At 40.4% G+C, this 18,471-nt stretch overlaps 3 protein-coding genes across 10 annotated transcripts in view; 1 reads left to right on the forward strand and 2 right to left on the reverse strand.

Annotated features, from left to right (window-relative positions):
* On the reverse strand, positions 1-12,554 carry adpgk (ADP-dependent glucokinase). Of its 4 annotated transcripts, none has more exons than XM_035790509.2 (8): positions 12,410-12,554; positions 10,502-10,727; positions 10,129-10,354; positions 9,000-9,062; positions 8,648-8,768; positions 8,264-8,460; positions 8,053-8,151; positions 1-7,804 (listed from the first exon to the last, which is right to left on the reverse strand). In XM_035790509.2, exons 2-8 carry the CDS (start codon positions 10,711-10,713, stop codon positions 7,241-7,243), a joined length of 1,482 nt encoding a protein of 493 aa, XP_035646402.1. In that variant the 5' UTR covers positions 10,714-10,727; positions 12,410-12,554; the 3' UTR covers positions 1-7,240. The 4 variants fall into 4 exon arrangements, with proteins under 4 accessions (XP_035646402.1, XP_035646399.1, XP_035646400.1 ...); XM_035790506.2 differs by having other exon boundaries at positions 1-7,807; XM_035790507.2 differs by having other exon boundaries at positions 1-7,807; positions 12,339-12,487.
* The window catches only part of prdm11 (PR domain containing 11), a 362,582-nt gene that overhangs the window by 304,467 nt on the left and 39,644 nt on the right, over positions 1-18,471 (reverse strand). The gene's annotated exons all lie outside the window — the stretch shown is intronic.
* Positions 12,412-18,471, forward strand: part of kcnj11l (potassium inwardly rectifying channel subfamily J member 11, like) — a 19,922-nt gene continuing 13,862 nt past the window's right edge. The window contains exons 1-3 of one of the 4 annotated variants that reach the window (XM_052465386.1): positions 12,412-12,555; positions 17,064-17,184; positions 17,334-17,600. The gene's annotated coding sequence lies outside the window, so the exon portion shown is untranslated. Of the gene's footprint in view, positions 12,556-17,063; positions 17,185-17,333; positions 17,601-18,471 lie in introns of those variants that run through there. The other 3 variants (XM_035790511.2, XM_052465387.1, XM_035790515.2) reach the window with 3 other exon arrangements.

Consider the following 18,471-nt stretch of genomic DNA (forward strand, 5'->3'; position numbering starts at 1 on the left):
TTGACATGAAAATAGGAGACTTTATTAATATAAAAACATTTCCAAACTTAAGATATCAGTTGAGTTCCAGTCTTAACATCAGATGACAAAAGAAAAGGGAATCCAATAAGACTTTGCATAATGGACACTAATTCACAAAAGTCTGAACAATTCTTGAGTAATAATTATTTTATATTTTAGAATAGATTTGTAATAAATAATTATTGTACTCATATGTTCAAGGTCCACATGATTGTGGTGAGAGTACAGTATATTTCCATAGAACAGATTGTGCCCATGATTAACATTATGGAGTCAACCGTACGGTTGGTTGTAGACAAAGTTTAAGACAAATTACTGATTTTCTCACTAAAATTCTAAGCATATCACTGACACACAAAAAAACATTTTATCTCTAAAATTCACAGATTATTTCCCCACATATTACACAGCTACTTGTACTGGAAAAATTGATTTCCATACTCTGCTAATCGACAAACAATGTATGTACATATGGAGTATTTTGTGTATAACTGCCCCATTATCAAGGGCTCAGTCAACTAAAGCTGTATTTGATCTTCAAACCAATACTATATTTTAAGAGAATGGTGTCTGATTTATTTGTGAAATATTTACAAATTATAGGGCTGGTGGGGGTGTTTTACGATGGTCATACCAAGGATAATTTATTTATCTGATATAGAATTTTAGGACCCATTTAGGTATCAATATATTAAAGCAAATGTATTTTTTGGGGGGAGACTTACTGCTTACTTACTGCCCATAGCAACGCATTGAGTAACAGATTCAGACTCAAAAGGAAGTTTGTTTTGAAGTGTCTGTCCTATATCTGAAATTATATATATTTTTTAATTCCCATATTTAACCCCTTTTTTTGGCACTAAACTACTTCCATATATATTTCCATAAACATTTTAACCCCATAGAGTCGATGTCCGCGCCCCCGCGGAAATCTAATCAACATAATAAAAACATACCCATCAAAATCCGTGTTTTAAACTAGATGTTTTTGTTGTTGTTGCATGGGCGGCGTCTCAATCCACTGCATACGCCAATGACAGCCTTCCACATCTGCGGGGGAAGGTGGCCGAGCTACAGCAGCATTTGTCAGACCATGAAACATACCAAAAATCGGTTTTCTTACAAACATCTGTAGTGTCCGAACGGTTTGACCTACAAACTAATATGACCACTCTATGGAAAGGTGAGACTCTCACGAACGTGTTGCTTGTTTTGCTCTAGGACACTTACAAAACTTGTTTGAAGGTAGCCCGGTACCAGTTAAAGTAAACTTCAAAAGGAGGTCTAGTTGTTAAGTTGCAGTGTTTCCACCTAATGAGCTAGCATAACTGTTGCTATCCTTGACAGTAAGACATGGGTGTTAATATGAAATTACATCAAATAGTCTCATTTTAAAGTGCTGAAAACTCAGTAGAGCTACAAATGACTAAACTAGACACAAACAAGGCAGAATGCTTCTTTAATGATACCTGGTAAATACTAAATTATCTTTGGAAAATTAGTAGTAAATAACCTATGCTCGCATCTACATCTAGCCACTGCACCTTGAATATTGTTGTTGGTGGTAGTATCTGTAAGCAGGAAGTAACCACGATATGTATGATGTCATATTGCCGACAAAAATTTGTGAAATCTACTTATGCATATAAAAGGTGTGGTTGATGGCAGCTACACCCAAATTTGATCATAGCTCCATCCAAGGGGCAACATCCTCAATGATGAGTGTCAATCAAACGGTAGGATGTGAATTTATCGAACAAAAACAACAGATGAAATCAGCAAAGGAAGTAGGCATATGTCTCACCAGCCTCAGAAGAATGCCCTGAAAACCCTAGCAACTCTCGAACTGTATTACCAAACCATTGTACCTAACATTTTCACTGCAATGAAAAGGAATACTCAATTTCTTACTAAATGCATATTTACAGTCACTATTTCAACACAAAGCTGTCAAAGAAGACTGGCACATTCCCATGACCATACAATAAAGCAGTAGCTTGGTCAAGCAGACGATAGAATTAGGAATTAGAATACTAGAATGGACATGAACCTTCTCATGACAGTATAAAAGATCAGCCATTTTGGTAAGGGAGTTGGTCAACCATGGTCAGCCAGTGCTGTGATAAGAGCAGGGGAAGCTGTTGAGGGGAGGATGGTTGGTGATTGATACCATTCCATTCAAGCCATTACTATGAGCAGGTCCTCCCCATTTAAAGTGCCACCAGCCACCACTGGATACACTATTGTGTAAAACAATGAATTTGAAGATTTATCTGCACTGTATGTTTGTTAGCTAGCCAACCAGTTTTAGTGGAATGATTCCATAAATGTTTTCTAATTAACATTCCAAACAAACAATGCAGTCGATCCACAGCCATACACTGTCTGAAATCAGTTGATGATATGAAGTACTCATATAATAACACTCACAGCTTTCCAAGAAAACAAAAATGTGAACATTTATGGTCGGTTTACATATTTTAGAGGTTATTTATACAGAACATTGGAATAAAACCTGTATAAACTGTATTTATAATTATGACAGTATTTTAGGTTGACAATTCTATTACACAATTTCTGATATCGCATGCCTTTTATGTTCCTGCATAGGTACAAGCAGGAAACGCATCACCTATGCCTCTTCTGCTATTCATTCGAAATATATGCGGCATAAAGGTCAAACGTACTCTACCAAAACAATGGAATTGCCATGGAAATGCAATTCAGCAACATTAGTCTACATTTAGGCAATTGTTTATGTGTATTTCACACTATGTTGAGGTAAACATCAGAATATAATGCTTGTATGGATGCCAACCCCAACACATGTTCATGTCATCGTTACCGATCAACTGCATTACAGTTAAAAACGACCCACTACTAACAATGATTTCTCTATGCTAACCAGTTTATACGAACGGGAGTTCGCATTTAGCAGTCACTTCTAAACCTGAAAAAGGACAGGCTCTACATGCAGCAAAAACAGCCAAATGTATCAAAATCGGACTCAAGTAAGCACATTGTGGGCCTGTTACAATACATAAATCATGACTGATTTGAAGAATCTCCAAATTGTTAGATCAGATGTGTTGATTGTGCGCCATTCTGGTCAATGGAACGTCTGCGTTCAATTAACATGAACCCATTTCCCGCAATTTTTAGATGCACTATTGTAAAGTGGCTGTTCCACTGGATGTCTTAAGGTGTATGCACCAATTTGTAAGTCGCTCTGGATAAGAGCGTCTGCTAAATGACTTAAATGTAATGTAAATGTAACTAGACTGGTTTGGATTTCTCCCTGACCAAAATGGCTGCCATTATCATACCATTATGGAACTTTGAGGGTTCATGACATAGGCTCTCTAGTAATTTAATAGGATCTATATGAAGCAGACTGACCGCTATGCTCAAGTTTAATTTTAAGTGAAGCAATGTGAGCTATCATAAGCTTTGTCTGGTTCCACCAGGCTAAGAAAGCAATGAGATTCGAGACAAATAAGTTCTGCATAGCTTATGATTGCTCTGTTTTGTACCATCCCAATTCTCAGTTTCGCAGCAACAAAGCAAAAATGTACCTAGGGCATCAAAAAAAACAAAAAAATCTTTCCAGTTCTTTATAGCAGTAAGGTAAGTGATATTTGAACATGGATGGTGCTTTCAAATACTTTTAAAATGGATCTTTCCTCTACTTAATTACTCAAGGTCACAATTGATGTGAAACCAATAAACATGGCGTATACCAAGACGTAGAAATGATGGGCTCCATCAGTTACCAGGAATTATTAACATGTTGAATTGCCCATGTGGCATGTCCTACATAGGATAAACAAGACAGCCCTAAATCTTTACAAATTAGCTGGGGTGGAAAGCAGCAACTCTGAATATTAATATTGACTTTACATAGTGGCTGGACACCACACAATCTGCACTTGATGCAGTTGTGAGTCAAGGATGGGCTTGGAATGCTTGTGTACGTCCGCCATTGTGGACTGGAGATTAACATAGTACTTTCCGGCTGCGAGGTGGATGTCCTGACAGCAGCAGAGTAGACTACACAGCCGTAGAAGTACATCTTTGCATTATTCATTGTATCATTCAGTCACTGGCAGAAGCTAGAGGAAGCAGCTAGCCAGAGGACAACAGAAAAGTACTAGATCGTACTCGTCATACTGGGTCTGCAGACTTTCATCACAGTCTGCTGTGTGCAATGTCCAACAGCACCCTGTCAGTAACAATCTGTCTTTGTAGGAGTTTTAACAAGGGGCTTCATTAGTTGCAATGTAACAGGTATAATTTACATGTTTACTTGTAAAGTTGATCAAAATAGCTGAACAAAAAGTGACAATTCACAATAATATGAAGTATTTCACTGGCACACTTCACCCCTCATAGTCTGCTTGACCCAGTTGTGAGTCAAGGATACAGATGGGCTTGGAATGCTTGTGTACGTCTGCCATTGCGGACAAGAGATCCAAATATTATTTACGGCTTAGGTGGATGTCATGACAGCTGTAGGAGTACAGCTTTTGTGTGCGACTGGCATTCAAAGTATTCAAACAGAGAGTGACAGGGCAAACAGCTAGCCAGAGGACAGCAGCCAAGTACTAGAATAGATAGCAGTCTCATCAGATGTGCTAAAGAGTTACTACTGCAGCGTTTCCCAACCTCAGTTTTCGGGACCCCAAGGGGTGCACGTTTTTTCTTTCTTTCATAACACTACACAGCTGATTCAAATGATCAAAGCTTGATGATTAGTTGATTATTTGAAACAGGTGTGTCGTGACGGAGCAAAAACCAAAACGTGCACCGATTTTGGGAAACCCAGTCTGGGTGAGCAATCTTCCATACCAGCCTTGTCTGCTGGGCATGTCATAGGACATGTCAGCCACAACCCTTCCTACTGCACTTTGTGGGTATTGAACAGGTCCTATCAACATGTCCCATCATCTGCATGACATGGAAACCTGTAAAGGCTCCATTAAAAAAGGGCACACTTTAAGCCTGAATGAAGCCCTACTAGTGTACTATTACCCTTTAATTTAAGTAATAAGTTATCACATCATCCCAAAATAACATTTGTTTTTGCTTCATCACTGTTTTCATTGATGGATTAAATGGATTCATTTGGCCAAATGAAAACTAAATGACCAAATCTCCACAAAAAAACTGTCTGGATGGTTAACTTCAGCCCCAGTTTGCACAGGTGTTGTATTGATTGTAATGAGGGGATGTAGTTGTGAGATTCTACTACTATTTTACATTCAGCATCACTATGTCAAGGGAAATATAGTATACGTTTTGAAAACATATTTGTCCACAAAAAGTGGTCTCTAGGCACAACTTACCCTAAGTGGGTGATGATGCTGGTAGGGCACTGTTTAATTCATGGATGGGAGTGTGGTATATTGTATATGTTAAATGTATGCCTACATTGATATAGATCTCGCTGTTCAATACCACTTACTATTCAATTTCTTAAGCCGTTGTCTGGGACACGGAAGTAGTTTTGATGTGCCAAATCATAGGCATGTTCTCTGTATTTGAGGCTACTAAGCCCATAAAACTGGTCCGCAAGATGCTTGATATGTTTAGCAAGACAGACTCCATGTCATCAGATAAGACCTTGGTCACATTCCCCTGCTCAGACATTGCATGCATCAACCAATGTTTGCGTGCCACATCAACGGTGTCATTGACTGACAGATTGTTATAACATGTGTATATGGCTGATATATAAAATACCTATCCAGATCTGCCAGGTAGCAGCAACACCTGTGCAGAGGAATGAGCCTTGTGTATAATGCCTGGTGGTTATTGATATAGTTAAATCAATATTTATGCATAAAAGCTTTTCCACCACCATTTCTCACATAACACATTTTATAGACACAAGATCCCGCCCTTGTCTGGCATATTTTGTTTTGTCGACATTTGGAAAGTTTACTAAGAAATGTGGTTTTCCATCAGGACTGTCTTTAAAAAAAAAATCCAACATGTATTTTACTCACGGTTAAACATTATAGTACCTCTTCAGGTGTCATTCAGTACATTTTTTTCATCCATTGCTGCTGCTGCTTGAATGGACTTCTTCCCTTCCTTGGCTGCTCTCAAGAAGCTAAAGGGGGGCTAGACCCCTGCTTGTTTTACGTTTGTACACACGTGGCATGATGTCTGCGCTGTAACAATAAAAATACACTACTCGAGTTCATATGCATGACACATTGCTAAAATACTATGCATATTGTGCATAAAACTAACCAAATAATCATCATTTGTATGGGGTATGGTAGTGATTGGTTCAATTTACCTCGAGGCAAACATTGACTATATTAGCCCATATACTGTAGCTACAAGGATGCACTTTAATGCTAGGTTTAGGACCTCATATTGCAGCTTATAGAAGCGGCAACTGATGTATAAAACAATCTACTTTGGTTTAGATACAAACATGAAACCTATAACAGAAATTCATTTGACAGTGAAAATCTTTTTTTTTTTTTTTACCCTTTGGACCACTTTTCCCATGTGGTTTCTTCCTTCCCAGACTCCATGAAATTATGACCCCTTCCTAAATATTTGGTCACATGATACACAAAATGTATAGTTTCCTAGAAACAAGGGGTGGCTCAACTAACCATTTGGCTCAACTTACCCCACTTTCGCCAACTATAGTGCTTGGATGAGGGAGCTTGTTCTGAACAGGGTCAACAAGAAAAGATTATTGAAGGAAATTGAACTAAGACTCAGCGAGATGATGTGAAAATAAAATTCCAAAAGAGTGTGATGCAAGAGGCTGAACTCATTGGCACTGTTCAGCATCTGCATATGTGCACAGGAGGTTGCTCCTCTATTGTGCAGCATGAAAGCTCAAACCCTGTCTGAAATCGCACCGCTACTTATGGAGACCATATCGCTGAATGTTTTTCCATTTCCCCCCTCCAAACCAAACTGACAAGCAGCTTTGGCATTGTCTTTGTACACAAACATTTACATAGAATTTTCACAAGGCAAATGAAATCAGAGGTAACCCAGCACAACTCCTTGGAGTTACAGAAATGGCTTAAACTGTGCCCAGTGCAAAATACTTAGCTAACCAAGGATCAGAATTTCAACCCAAGAAAAAGCTACAGTACAGGTAAAGACATCACTGGTTGGGGTTGGGGAGATATGGTGCACACCACCATACAATAAAAGAACAAGAGTGCAACAAAAAAGGACCTCACAAAAATGGCAGCTGTGGCCTGATCTCAGAGTATACGAGCCCCTCTGCTGAGATGGCGTCCCCAAGCCCTACTGTCCGGAGTGGCTGCTTGCAGACCAGCACGGGTGCAAGGTGAAAGGTCACGTTGCCACGGTGCCAAACAGTGACAGGCTCAGTTGGGTTCAGGGACAACTTCTCTCTAGGTTCGCCGTGGGAGCTGTGGAACTCCAGCGGAGCTCTAAGGACCACCTTACTGGCATCTATGCTTTGGAGGCCGCAGGCCTGGATGCTGGCCACACGGGCTCCTGCTGCCACGGCGGCCACCTGGTTGGCCCAGTGCCCGTCCACAGTGGCAAGGACATGGTACGCCAGAGTGTGAAAGTGGATACGCGTGAGGTCAGCCTCCGACTCGGGGTCACTGCGTCCATGCTGCTCAAGGACCCACAGGAGGATGTCACTGACGCGGCCTACATCCGGTATGCCCCCCCAGGAGGCCAGCTCAGCGTGAGGCCCTGTGCCGGCCTGGGAGAGGAAAAGTAGCTCCTGCTCATTCAGCCCGATGGATGTCACTATGGGCATGACCTGCTAACAGAACACAACACCAAATAGTTTATTGTATGCATCAGCTCCAATACATTACTTTATTACGCAACGCTATAATCCACTTTAAATTGACATCGCCTATTTTGACGACATCACAACGTCCAAATATGATCAAATTTGATAGAAATCCTGGTTTTAAACAGACTGCCTTTTAAATTATTTAAAGATAAAGAATATTAAGTTCTGCCAAACTTGTATTTTAGATACTGTTAAACCTACACCTTTACCTCTTGCATGATGCTGTTCATGTAGTCTTTGTCAGTCATGCTTGCTAGCTCCAGGTGGACGGGTACCGCATTGCGGACGTCAGAAATGGCCGCCACTGCCTGGAAAGGTTCAGGGCAAACCATCTCAGTCTATACAAAAGTTGAACAAAACTCTGGCGAGAACCCTAAATGCGATATACTGTTGTGCTGTTGTTTGTGCTTTGCTACGGACCTCTTTGAGCCTTTGCTCCCACATCTGCCTCCCCTGGCCCTCCATCATGTGCAGACCGGACAGGACCACCAGGTCTGGCTGGAACTCATCCAGGCTGGCCACGAACATCTCCAGTGCTCTCATCTCCCCATTGGACACGTCATGGGAGAAGATGAAGCGGTTGGCTTGGGGTGCCCGTGTCGCACCCCACTGCTCCCCTAGATAGAGGCAAAAGGACAGACTTATGCATTTTCTACAAATATTTTGATAGTGGCCAACAGTGTAGTCAGGCTACCAGAGGTAAATAAATACAAATAAGGAATGTGTTTCCATTAATCACCTAGCTATTAAAAGCTTGTGAAACCTATTTTTATAGTTGTCGTTCAGGTTGCCTTTGGTCCTTACCTGCTTTGTACTCCAGAATTAGGTGATATTCATCAGTCTCCTGCAAGGACTCGGGGGGTACAACGATTTGCTCGTCCAGCATCTCATGTAGTTTAGGCCCAACAGGCCCACATAGCAGAACCTATTAAAAGGCAGAATCATCCAGCGTCACTGACTTCAGTAATATAGACGTAGGGGACATTTCAAAAGTTAAGCAATGTCCTCAGTTCCTTTTAAACAAACTGCCACAGTTTCTCAGTGCCAAAAAAACACAACCCTGTGCAGATAACCATTCAACAGTGGCTGAACAGTAGAAATGGTACAACATGTATGCATTCTAGTGAGGAGTTTGAGATTAAAAGTGCTAACCTACCATCAGCTGAGGGTATGTGGCAAGTTTCTGTCCAATGAGAGCAGCATTTCCTCCAACATATAGCTAATTAGTGACAGAGAGCAAGGGAAAGAGAGGGGAAGAGATAAAAAATGAGTTGAGGTTTATCAGTGAGTCTGATAGAAAATGGCATCATAATAACCACAATTGCACCAAGAGATAGCCCAGCAGTGAAATGATTAATTACCGTTGATCACGTAGAATTAAATTTGACACAGACACTCAAACCTCTCTGGATGGAACCTTTACTCAAAAGGAAAAGTGCTTCGTCTTCAGGGGAGTGAAGCCAATTACAGATGCCAAAAATACATGTGATATCAAACTTTCAGGGTGAGCTTGAACTGATTTTTTCAAATAGACCTACAACTTTATCAGTCTGTGGAGACATAATTCCTTTGTCTGCTTTGCTCCCAACCTCACACAATTTATTTTGCCAGTTTCTCTTCCACGTTGTATTGCCTGGTTCAGGATTTGACCCAGTAATCTTCCGGCTACTTGTCCCCACTCTCTAACCTCTTGACTACCTACTGCCCCTTCACCTATTCAATCATGTTTGGATTGGTGATGATTACCTCAAGTACAGAAAGGATGATGCATTTCAAATGGATACAAAAACTTGAAGTTGGTTTCTGTTAGTGTTAACTATCTGATGTATAGACCATGAGAGTGTGAAACCAAACTAAGGGTTGGGTGATATATTGTTGATCTGACCATAGGAAATCCTTGTGATACTGTTTTGCTTATACTGCTGATATTTTAGTTTCACTCATTTAGGTACAGGATGAGGCTTGATCAAGATTAGATGTGAAGTGTATGCTATCTAACAGTTTCCTGTTATTGTGGCCAACTGAAATTCACAAACACTGTTCAGCTCTCATAGTTGATGAATAACCATAAAAAACAGAGATTCCGACAATCCTGTCATGTCAGATCAGTGATTAGGTCCATTTAAAAAAAGGGTCAATCATCAGTTGCTATATCCATTTTTGGACTCATAAGTTAATGATATGTACCCATTGATTTGTGAAGAAAATAACTTATATAACCTTATTTCAGGGCCATAGCTTTCAAAACCCTGATATAAAAATGGGGATAAACACTGTTAACTTGCCTGAGCACCAGGGTACTCTGCAGCGGCCCGTGCAATCCTCTGGAAGACCTCTTTGTCGGTGAAGAAACGCTCCGCCGCGGACCCCCTCTCCATGTAGTGGATGAAAGCCTCTTTCAGGTCCTCTTTAGAGTGTAACACTTCATGGTCACGGCCCAACCCAGGATCCACAGCCAAAGCCTGTAGCAGTCCTATCCCCGACACCACAACATCCACACATGCATTCACCCTAAATAGAGGAAGCCAGAGAAAAAGTAAACACGCCAAATACGCATTCACTTGGGAAGTTCAGTGTTTTGTTGGATGAATGATGAAAACCAAAACAGCAAACTCTACATCATGACACCATGAATGCTTAGTTGTTTTTGAAACTCACCCTACTGCCACTCTGCCCCACTGACTGGCGGGGGCCGTTATTAGGGTCTCCCAGGCAGTGGAGATAACCTGCTCCAAGGTTGGGTCGCTCTGAGTGGATGGATGAGGCAGGGACAAGTACTGGATAACTTGTTCAGGCAGCTCAGGGTTGGTGTGGTAGAAGTATCCAACGGCCAAGGCCAACAGGGCAGCTCCCGCAGCCTTCCGCCACATGTTTTCTCAGACTTCTGAAATATGAGTGCAAACACACACATGCATAATACTACTGTAATGATACTTGCTAAATGTACACAAGTCTTCCCATCTGCCATTTTGCAGCATATGATGCTAAGTTTTGCATTGTAAATCAAATCAAATTGTATTTGTCACATAAACATGGTCAGCAGATGTTAATGCGAGTGTAGCGAAATGCTTGTGCTTCTAGTTCCGGCCCTGCAGTAATATCTAACAAGTAATCGAACAATTTCACAACAACTACCTTATACACACAAGTGTAAAGGAATGAATAAGATAATGTACATAAAAATATATGAATGAGCGATGGCCGAACGGCATAGGCAAGATGCAGTAGATGGTATAGAGTACAGTATATACATATGAGATGAGTAATGTAGGGTGTGTAAACATTATATAAAGTGGCATTGTATAAAGTGGCTAGTGATACATTTACTACATACATTTTTCATAATTAAAGTGGCTAGAGATGAGTCAGTATGTTGGCAGCAAAATGCATAATACCTGCAGTATTTCTGTATTTTGAAAGTTATAAATCTTAAATTTGATTGCTGACATGAAAAACATTTTGGGTCTCTATATCAAGAATGGACTAACGAGACAAATTTCGCTGCCATTTCCTGGTTCCGAAGATTCTAATAGTTCGTCTAATTTAAGTTCTTGACAAAGCAAGTATATTGTAGAAAAACATTGTACCATATAAACAGCTGTGAAATATTTTAAATAACCAAAAAATATTGTATTTTCTGCGGTTTGAAGCTGGTGTACAAAAGTAAGACGCAAAAACTAAACTTACGAACTGGAAGCATATAGAATAGAGCACATAATACAGGTCTGACGCATCTTAGACGTACTTTCAATTAGAATTACAGCTCTATAACTCACATTTCTATTCGAATTTGGTCGGGTCGCCCAAAAAGTTACATATTGTAACTTTAACAACCTGCTATTTTTTGTGCGCGCGAAAATAAAGCTGTCTGAAAATGTAATAAGCAGTGGAATTGCAATGGATACGCACAAGACTCACCTAGTTAGCTGATGTGCGAAATGACTTTACAGCTATCAAGGTTAACAGGCGGAATCATGGTAGCTAGCTAGCTGGTAGCATCAAAGTTAAACAGGGTGATGTGTCATCGTTGCATTAACTTCCATATTATTAGTAGCTAGCTAACTTTAGTTATCCATTCGTAAATCACTTTAAGACATGGCTAGTATGGCAAAAGAGGTCATAATTAGGACGAAAGGCTAGCTAATTACCAATGAAGTTTTTGACGAGTATCAAATGTTAGCTAGCTTGATCGGATAGCTCTGGGTCTAACGTTACCGTTGCTGAGCTGGTTAGCTCACGCACTCCAATGGAGCTAAAAAAGCTACAAAAATTGTTTCTAGTAAGCTAACGTAATGCCTCCACGGTTTGGTAACGTTATACCCAACATACTGACAACCACTGTCAAAGTTGCGTTATCTCCATTCAAACATTGCTAGTTTGCTAGCTAGCACTGTCAGCATCCTATCAAATATATTTGTTAGCTAGCTAGCTAATTTAGCCAGCTTGCTTGACAACTTTTAAGACAGACCCAATCAAAAACATGGTTGGTAGCTACCTGGATAGCTGACTTATCTTGATAGCTGGAAACAACTATAGGCCTGGCTGGGGGGAAAAAATGTTACGAACCAGGATAAGTTGGGTTGAAATTAGGGTCTGTCTGTAGTGTAGATGATGATATCCTGGAACTTGGTGTTCAGACCTCTGAGGTATAAAGACAGTTCAGACCCGGCGCCACGTCTGAACTCAAGGGCAGAGCAGTAGGGGAGAGTGGGGTAAGTTAAACCACCCTTGTTTCGGCTTCTTCTTGTGAATTTCCGGCCGACTAGACACTTTTTGGAATATTGCTGCATTTCTCAGTTCTGAATGTGAATTCCACATTGTGACGAAACCAACAAATAAAGGGGAATGGGATAAACTTACATTGCACCACCATCTAACCCTGCACCTATACACCATCCACCAGGGGTGCAACTTTGGTTTTAGTAGTGGAGGGGACATAACATTATTATTATTTTTTTTATCCAGTGGATAAACACTCCACACAGCCTACCCCAACGCTTGGAGATATCCGCATGGTACTAAAGCAGTTTTGTATCACATTCCAATGATACATCTGGTGGGGGGATGCAATTTCACAATGTGGGGGGGACATGTCTTCTCCCGTCACCAGTGAAAGTTGTGCCCCTACTAGCCCCCCCAAACCAACCACCTTATCCCATTTCTTGACCCTAAACAATCCTACACCAGGCCAATGGCTTGGAAGGATGGAACTCCTTCACTCAAAACTTCCTGTAGATATTCTGCACAAAAAGTTCTCCCACCCAAATATTTTTCTGCTGTTGCAACTACCACATCTATCTTCTGTGATTTCGGCTCTATCAGTGCAGTGAAGTTTGTCATGTAAAAATCTTCCCAATCGTTCTGATTGTGACATCATGTAAAATTTCTCACAGCATGCACATATTTTTGTGTGGATGGCTGAGCTCCTGTGGATGTCTCTCTCTGGACCTTGAAAAACTGTTCTGTATGAGTGGTGATGAAGGCCAAATATAAACCGAGGCAACAGTACCACCATGTGGCTGTCGTCTACCAGTGAACATCTGACTGACGTGATACCAATGCCTTACTAACTTCTGCGTGACGCCTGCGTGAATCAAAGTCCCTAAGATTGAACGTGTTACTAACATGTCGTCATACCAATGCTTTAACAACATCTGCAAGTTAATAAGTCATAAGGAGCATCGTTTATATTGATATTAATTAAATCTCTACCATAAATGTTGGAAACGTACAGTTTTTCCAGTGCAAGTCAACATTCCAATGTAGCCACATTGAGCTATTGTGTAGCCTACGGCTTGTGTATTTCTGGTTATCACGGCCATTCTATAGGTAATCTGGCTTTCCCTCAACACCTCATGGGATGGTACGTTATCTGGCAGACTGTGTTGTTATCAATTCCCAGTACGACAGACAACCAATAAGAGTGGTGTCAATGACTTTCACTCAAATAGAGGAGTTCATAGAATTTCCCAGAGGGTTCCTGCTTTCCGGGATCCTTGGGATGTCCCTACCTCAATCAAGTAGATATATAATATGGTTAAGGTAAGGGTTAAGTTTAGTGTTATAGGTAAGGGCTAGGGTTCAGGGTAGGGACATCCAAAGGAATCCGGATAGTGAGAGACGGGCATGGCATTTGAGAGCTCGGCGGCGACACAAGACATTTAATGTTTTTTATTTTTCATTAGAAATAACAATGGCAAAAAAATGTAATCTATGGTGGTTGTCGTGACTTGACTTCTAACATTCATTTGAAAACTGTTATTTATCTAATCAACCTAAAAATGTTTAATTGTTACCTGATTTAAATTAATCCTGTAGCAATTAAGTCATTGGGATCTGGGGCAACACGAGAGTGGTTCTTTAAAGTGTTACCATCTCCCAAACTAAACTCTAAATGTCTTTACCTATCACATCCATAAACAGTTAACTTATTAATCATAACCTCATATCATATCATCATTCTGAACAGTCGTAACCTCCTTGCATCTGCAAAAACCTGGGCTTTACTTAGGATTCAGTACTACACATATTGGTTTAATTGTTTATTTACTAGCTAACTAGCAAGGTAACACAGGATAAACATACACACGTAATACGTTAAGAACAGGTCCCTAGCGGACAGAGAACAATATGGCTGCTTGTTACAAAAGATATTGAAAGGGCGAGAGAGAGAGGGACAGAGACACTTAGCGTTGGTACATTTTAGAAACTATTCTCACTTATAGCACTCCTATACGAACCGCGGCCCATTTGGAGTAAGAAATCATGAATGTATTTATGTGAAAATCCTTGGTTTCTCTCGGTGGACAGGGCTTTCATGGAAAGGGGGTTGGGCCTTTTCACGGCATGCTTGTAAGGCTCTGATTGTCCAGTCGTTTGGTATCCGGTGACTTGTCGTGTAGTCCTGAACAGAACTATAAGTTTAATTTCCTTCCATCCTTCCAAGATGCTTCTTTGAAGATAGGCTAGCCAGCCGTGTTGATGGTTCCCAGTGGAGTGATGAGAGTAGCGTACTACGGTGGTTTGAGCAGAGTAGCATGATTCCACTTCAATTCGCTTTTCTAGATACTTTACTTAGGACAGCTAATCAGCCGTACCAGTGATTGTCCGGGAGGTGACTTTATCGCTCTCTACCTTGTGTTGAGATTCAGAGTTGAAACCACTTTAAACGTGAGCTGCAGCTCCACGTCACTCTGGTCTGATATGTTAATTGTTAACCCATCATTTTATAAAGTTCAATCTAAAGGGGCGGTCGTCAGGCTGGCATGCTCTCTGACCTCACTAAAGGGGGCGGTGACAACTTACTGTGCACAGTTATAGAAACGGTTTCCTCTTATAGTTTATAAAATCACATCCCTCTATTAACAAAAATATTTTCATCATTTTTCATATAGCATGCACAATGCAGAGGATGGAAACTTCGTACATGTAGTGTGTATACTTTTCAAGTTACAGTATTTCCTTTATAACCTTTTTTATGACTTCACAAAATAACATGCAAAATGACAAAAGTGTTATTTTTAGGTCGCCTCTGACCATTCTCTGCGGTCTATGTTAGAAATATTGTTCCAGTAGTTACTTTTGAACTCGTTAGAGTTTTGGCGGGAAAAGTCTTCAAATCCAACTTGTTTTTCAGTGTGTTCATGTTTTAATCTCATTCACACATTTACAGCATATAATTCCAAAAAATAAACAGTCAGCTACTCTAGTAGTGTGCAGCCTTATTTCCCCCACCAAAACTAAGTGCGCAAGGTTGATTCAAATATTTGAGGTGACCAGGACATGTGTGCCCTAACAGGGTGAGGTCAGAAAGTAGCCAGTGGTGGTTCTAGTTCTTGCACAGCTAGCTTGCACAGCTAATTCATAATCATTATCAGCTCTACTAGTCCCCACTAAGGAGCCCCACCATCTACAGTGGGGCAAAAAAGTATTTAGTCAGCCACCAATTGTGCAAGTTCGCTCACTTAAAAAGATGAGAGAGGCCTGTAATTTTCATCATAGGTACACTTCAACTTTGACAGACAAAATGAGAAAAGAAAATCCAGAAAATCACATTGCAGGATTTTTTATGAATTTATTTGCCAATTATGGTGGAAAATGAGTAAGTGGAAGAACTTGCACAATTGGTGGCTGACTAAATACTTTTTCCCCCCACTGTACAATGCCTTCAAAAAGTATTTATACCTCTTGACTTATTCAACATTGTGTTGTGTTACAGCCTGAATTGTTCTCACACACAGTACCCCATAATGAGAAAGTGAAAGCACATTTTTGACATTTAAAAAGAAATTAAATGTACTTAAGTATTCACACCTTTGAGTCAATATTTTGTAGAAATACATTTGGCAGCGATTCCAGCTGTGAGTCTTTCTGGGTAAGTCTCTAAGAGCTTTCCACACCTGGATTGTGCAAAATTTGCTCAAATTTATTTTCAAAATGCTTCAAGCCCTGTCAAATTGGTTGTTGATCATTGCTAGACAACAATTTCCAGGTCTTGCCATAGATTTCAGTAAATTTAAGTCAAAATTGTAACTTGGGTACTCAGGAACATTCACTCCAGTGTAGATTTGGCCTTGTGTTTTAGGTTATTGTCCTGCTGAAAGGTGAATTAATCTCCCAGTGTCTGGTGGAAAGAAGACAACCAGATTTTCCTCTATGATTTTGCCTGTGCTCAGTTCCATTCCATAAAAAGTTTTATCCTGAAAAGCTCTCCAGTCCTTAACCATTACAAGCATATACATAACATGATGCAGCCACCACTATGCTTTAAAATATGGAACGTGGTATTGGATTTGCCCCAAACATAATACTTTTATTCAGGACAAAAAGTTGCTATGCCACATTTTTTTTGTAGTTTTACTGTAGTGCCTTGTTGCAAACAGGATACATGTTTTGGAATATTTGCATTCTGTACAGGTTTCCATATTTTCACTCTGTCAATTAGGTTAGTATTGTGGAGTAACTACATTGTTGTTGATCCATCCTCAGTTTTCTCCTATCACAGCCATTAAACTCTGTAACTGTTTTAAAGTTACCATTGGCCTCATGGTGAAATCCCTGAGCGGTTTCCTTCCTCTCCGGCAACTGAGTTAGGAAGGACGCCTGTATCTTGTAATGACTGGCTGTATTGATACACCATCCAAAGTTTAATTAATAACTTCCCCATGCTCAAAGGGATATTTAATGTCTGCTTTTTCTATGTTTACCCATCTACCAATAGGTGCCCTTCTTCGTGGGGAATTGGATAACCTCCATGGTCTTTGTGGTTGAAGCTGTGTTGAAATCCACCGTTCGACTGAGAGACCTTACAGACAATTGTATGTGTGGGGCACAGCAATGAGGTAGTCATTCAACAATCATGTTAAACACTTATTGCACACAGAGCGAGTCCATGCAAATTATTATGTGACTTGTTAAGCAAATGTTTACTCCTGAACTTATTTAGGCTTGCCATAACAAAATGGTTCAATTCAATCCATTTTAAATTCAGGCTGTAACACAACAAAATGTGAAGAAAGTCAAGGAGTGTGAATACTTTCTGAAGGCACTGTATGCTGCAGTGTTACCCAGAGTAGAGGGTTCAGGTATATGCCCATTTTCCGTGAATACATAATGGTCCATGTTAGAAAAGACACTACTTAGTAACCAAGTCATTATTACTTGACCCCCCACAACAACAGCTTCCCAAGCTCCGAGTGTTGCAGCCCCCGACACCTCTCCATAACCTGTCACCAGTTACAGCCATATTCTAAAATGGGTAATTTCATTTTTTTCTTCATCAATCTACACACAATACTCCATAATAACAAAACAGATTTTTAGAAATTAAAACACAATAACAGAAATACCTTAGGTCGAAAGGAATTGTCTGTAGAGCCCAGAGACAGGATTGTGTTGAGGCACAGATCTGGGGAAGGGTAACCAAAACATTTCTGCACAATTGAAGATCCCCAAGAACACAGTGGGCTCCATCATTCTTAAATGGAATAAGTTTTTTTGGAAGAAGTCTTTTTAGGAGACAAATCAAGTTGTACACTTCCTCACAAGAACAGAGAGGTGCGGACAAGCCCCTCGAAGGGTATAACCTTAGAATACACCTTGAGATATCACTGAGGTGTCACTGAGATTGCAACACCTGGAAGGGAATCTCCAGAACACTCTTCTGATGGTCAACACACATGCTGCTAATAAATATAATCCTCCATTCAGGAGGAAAGTTATTAGAAGTCATGAACCATGATCAAACCGCGTACGACTGGTTCAGTGCTTATAGAGTGCTTCCGTCGTGAGGTTAGCTCCTCCGTGGATAGCATAGCTATGAAATAAACTCCTTCATACCTATTGCCACTACAGTGGTGTAAGACACATTGACTAGTAGTAAAACCACTACAGGTCCCCTTGGCATAAGGCTTGAGGTCGGCATCGATTCTTACTGACACACAGTCATTGACATGGAAATTCTGCCCAGGTTGCAGCCTTCCAGGATACTTTGTTTTCTTGCCCTTGACATGTGCTCTTGTGCAAGCATAAACACACATGCCCAATGTAACATTTAATGAGGATTTATACTAGGATCACTTAAAGGTCTGAGCAAAATAACGGTTTTGGTAGTTGATAATAGACCCTGA

The sequence above is a fragment of the Oncorhynchus keta genome, chromosome 17, assembly GCF_023373465.1.
Source record: "Oncorhynchus keta strain PuntledgeMale-10-30-2019 chromosome 17, Oket_V2, whole genome shotgun sequence".
Classification (NCBI taxonomy): Eukaryota; Metazoa; Chordata; class Actinopteri; order Salmoniformes; family Salmonidae; genus Oncorhynchus; species Oncorhynchus keta.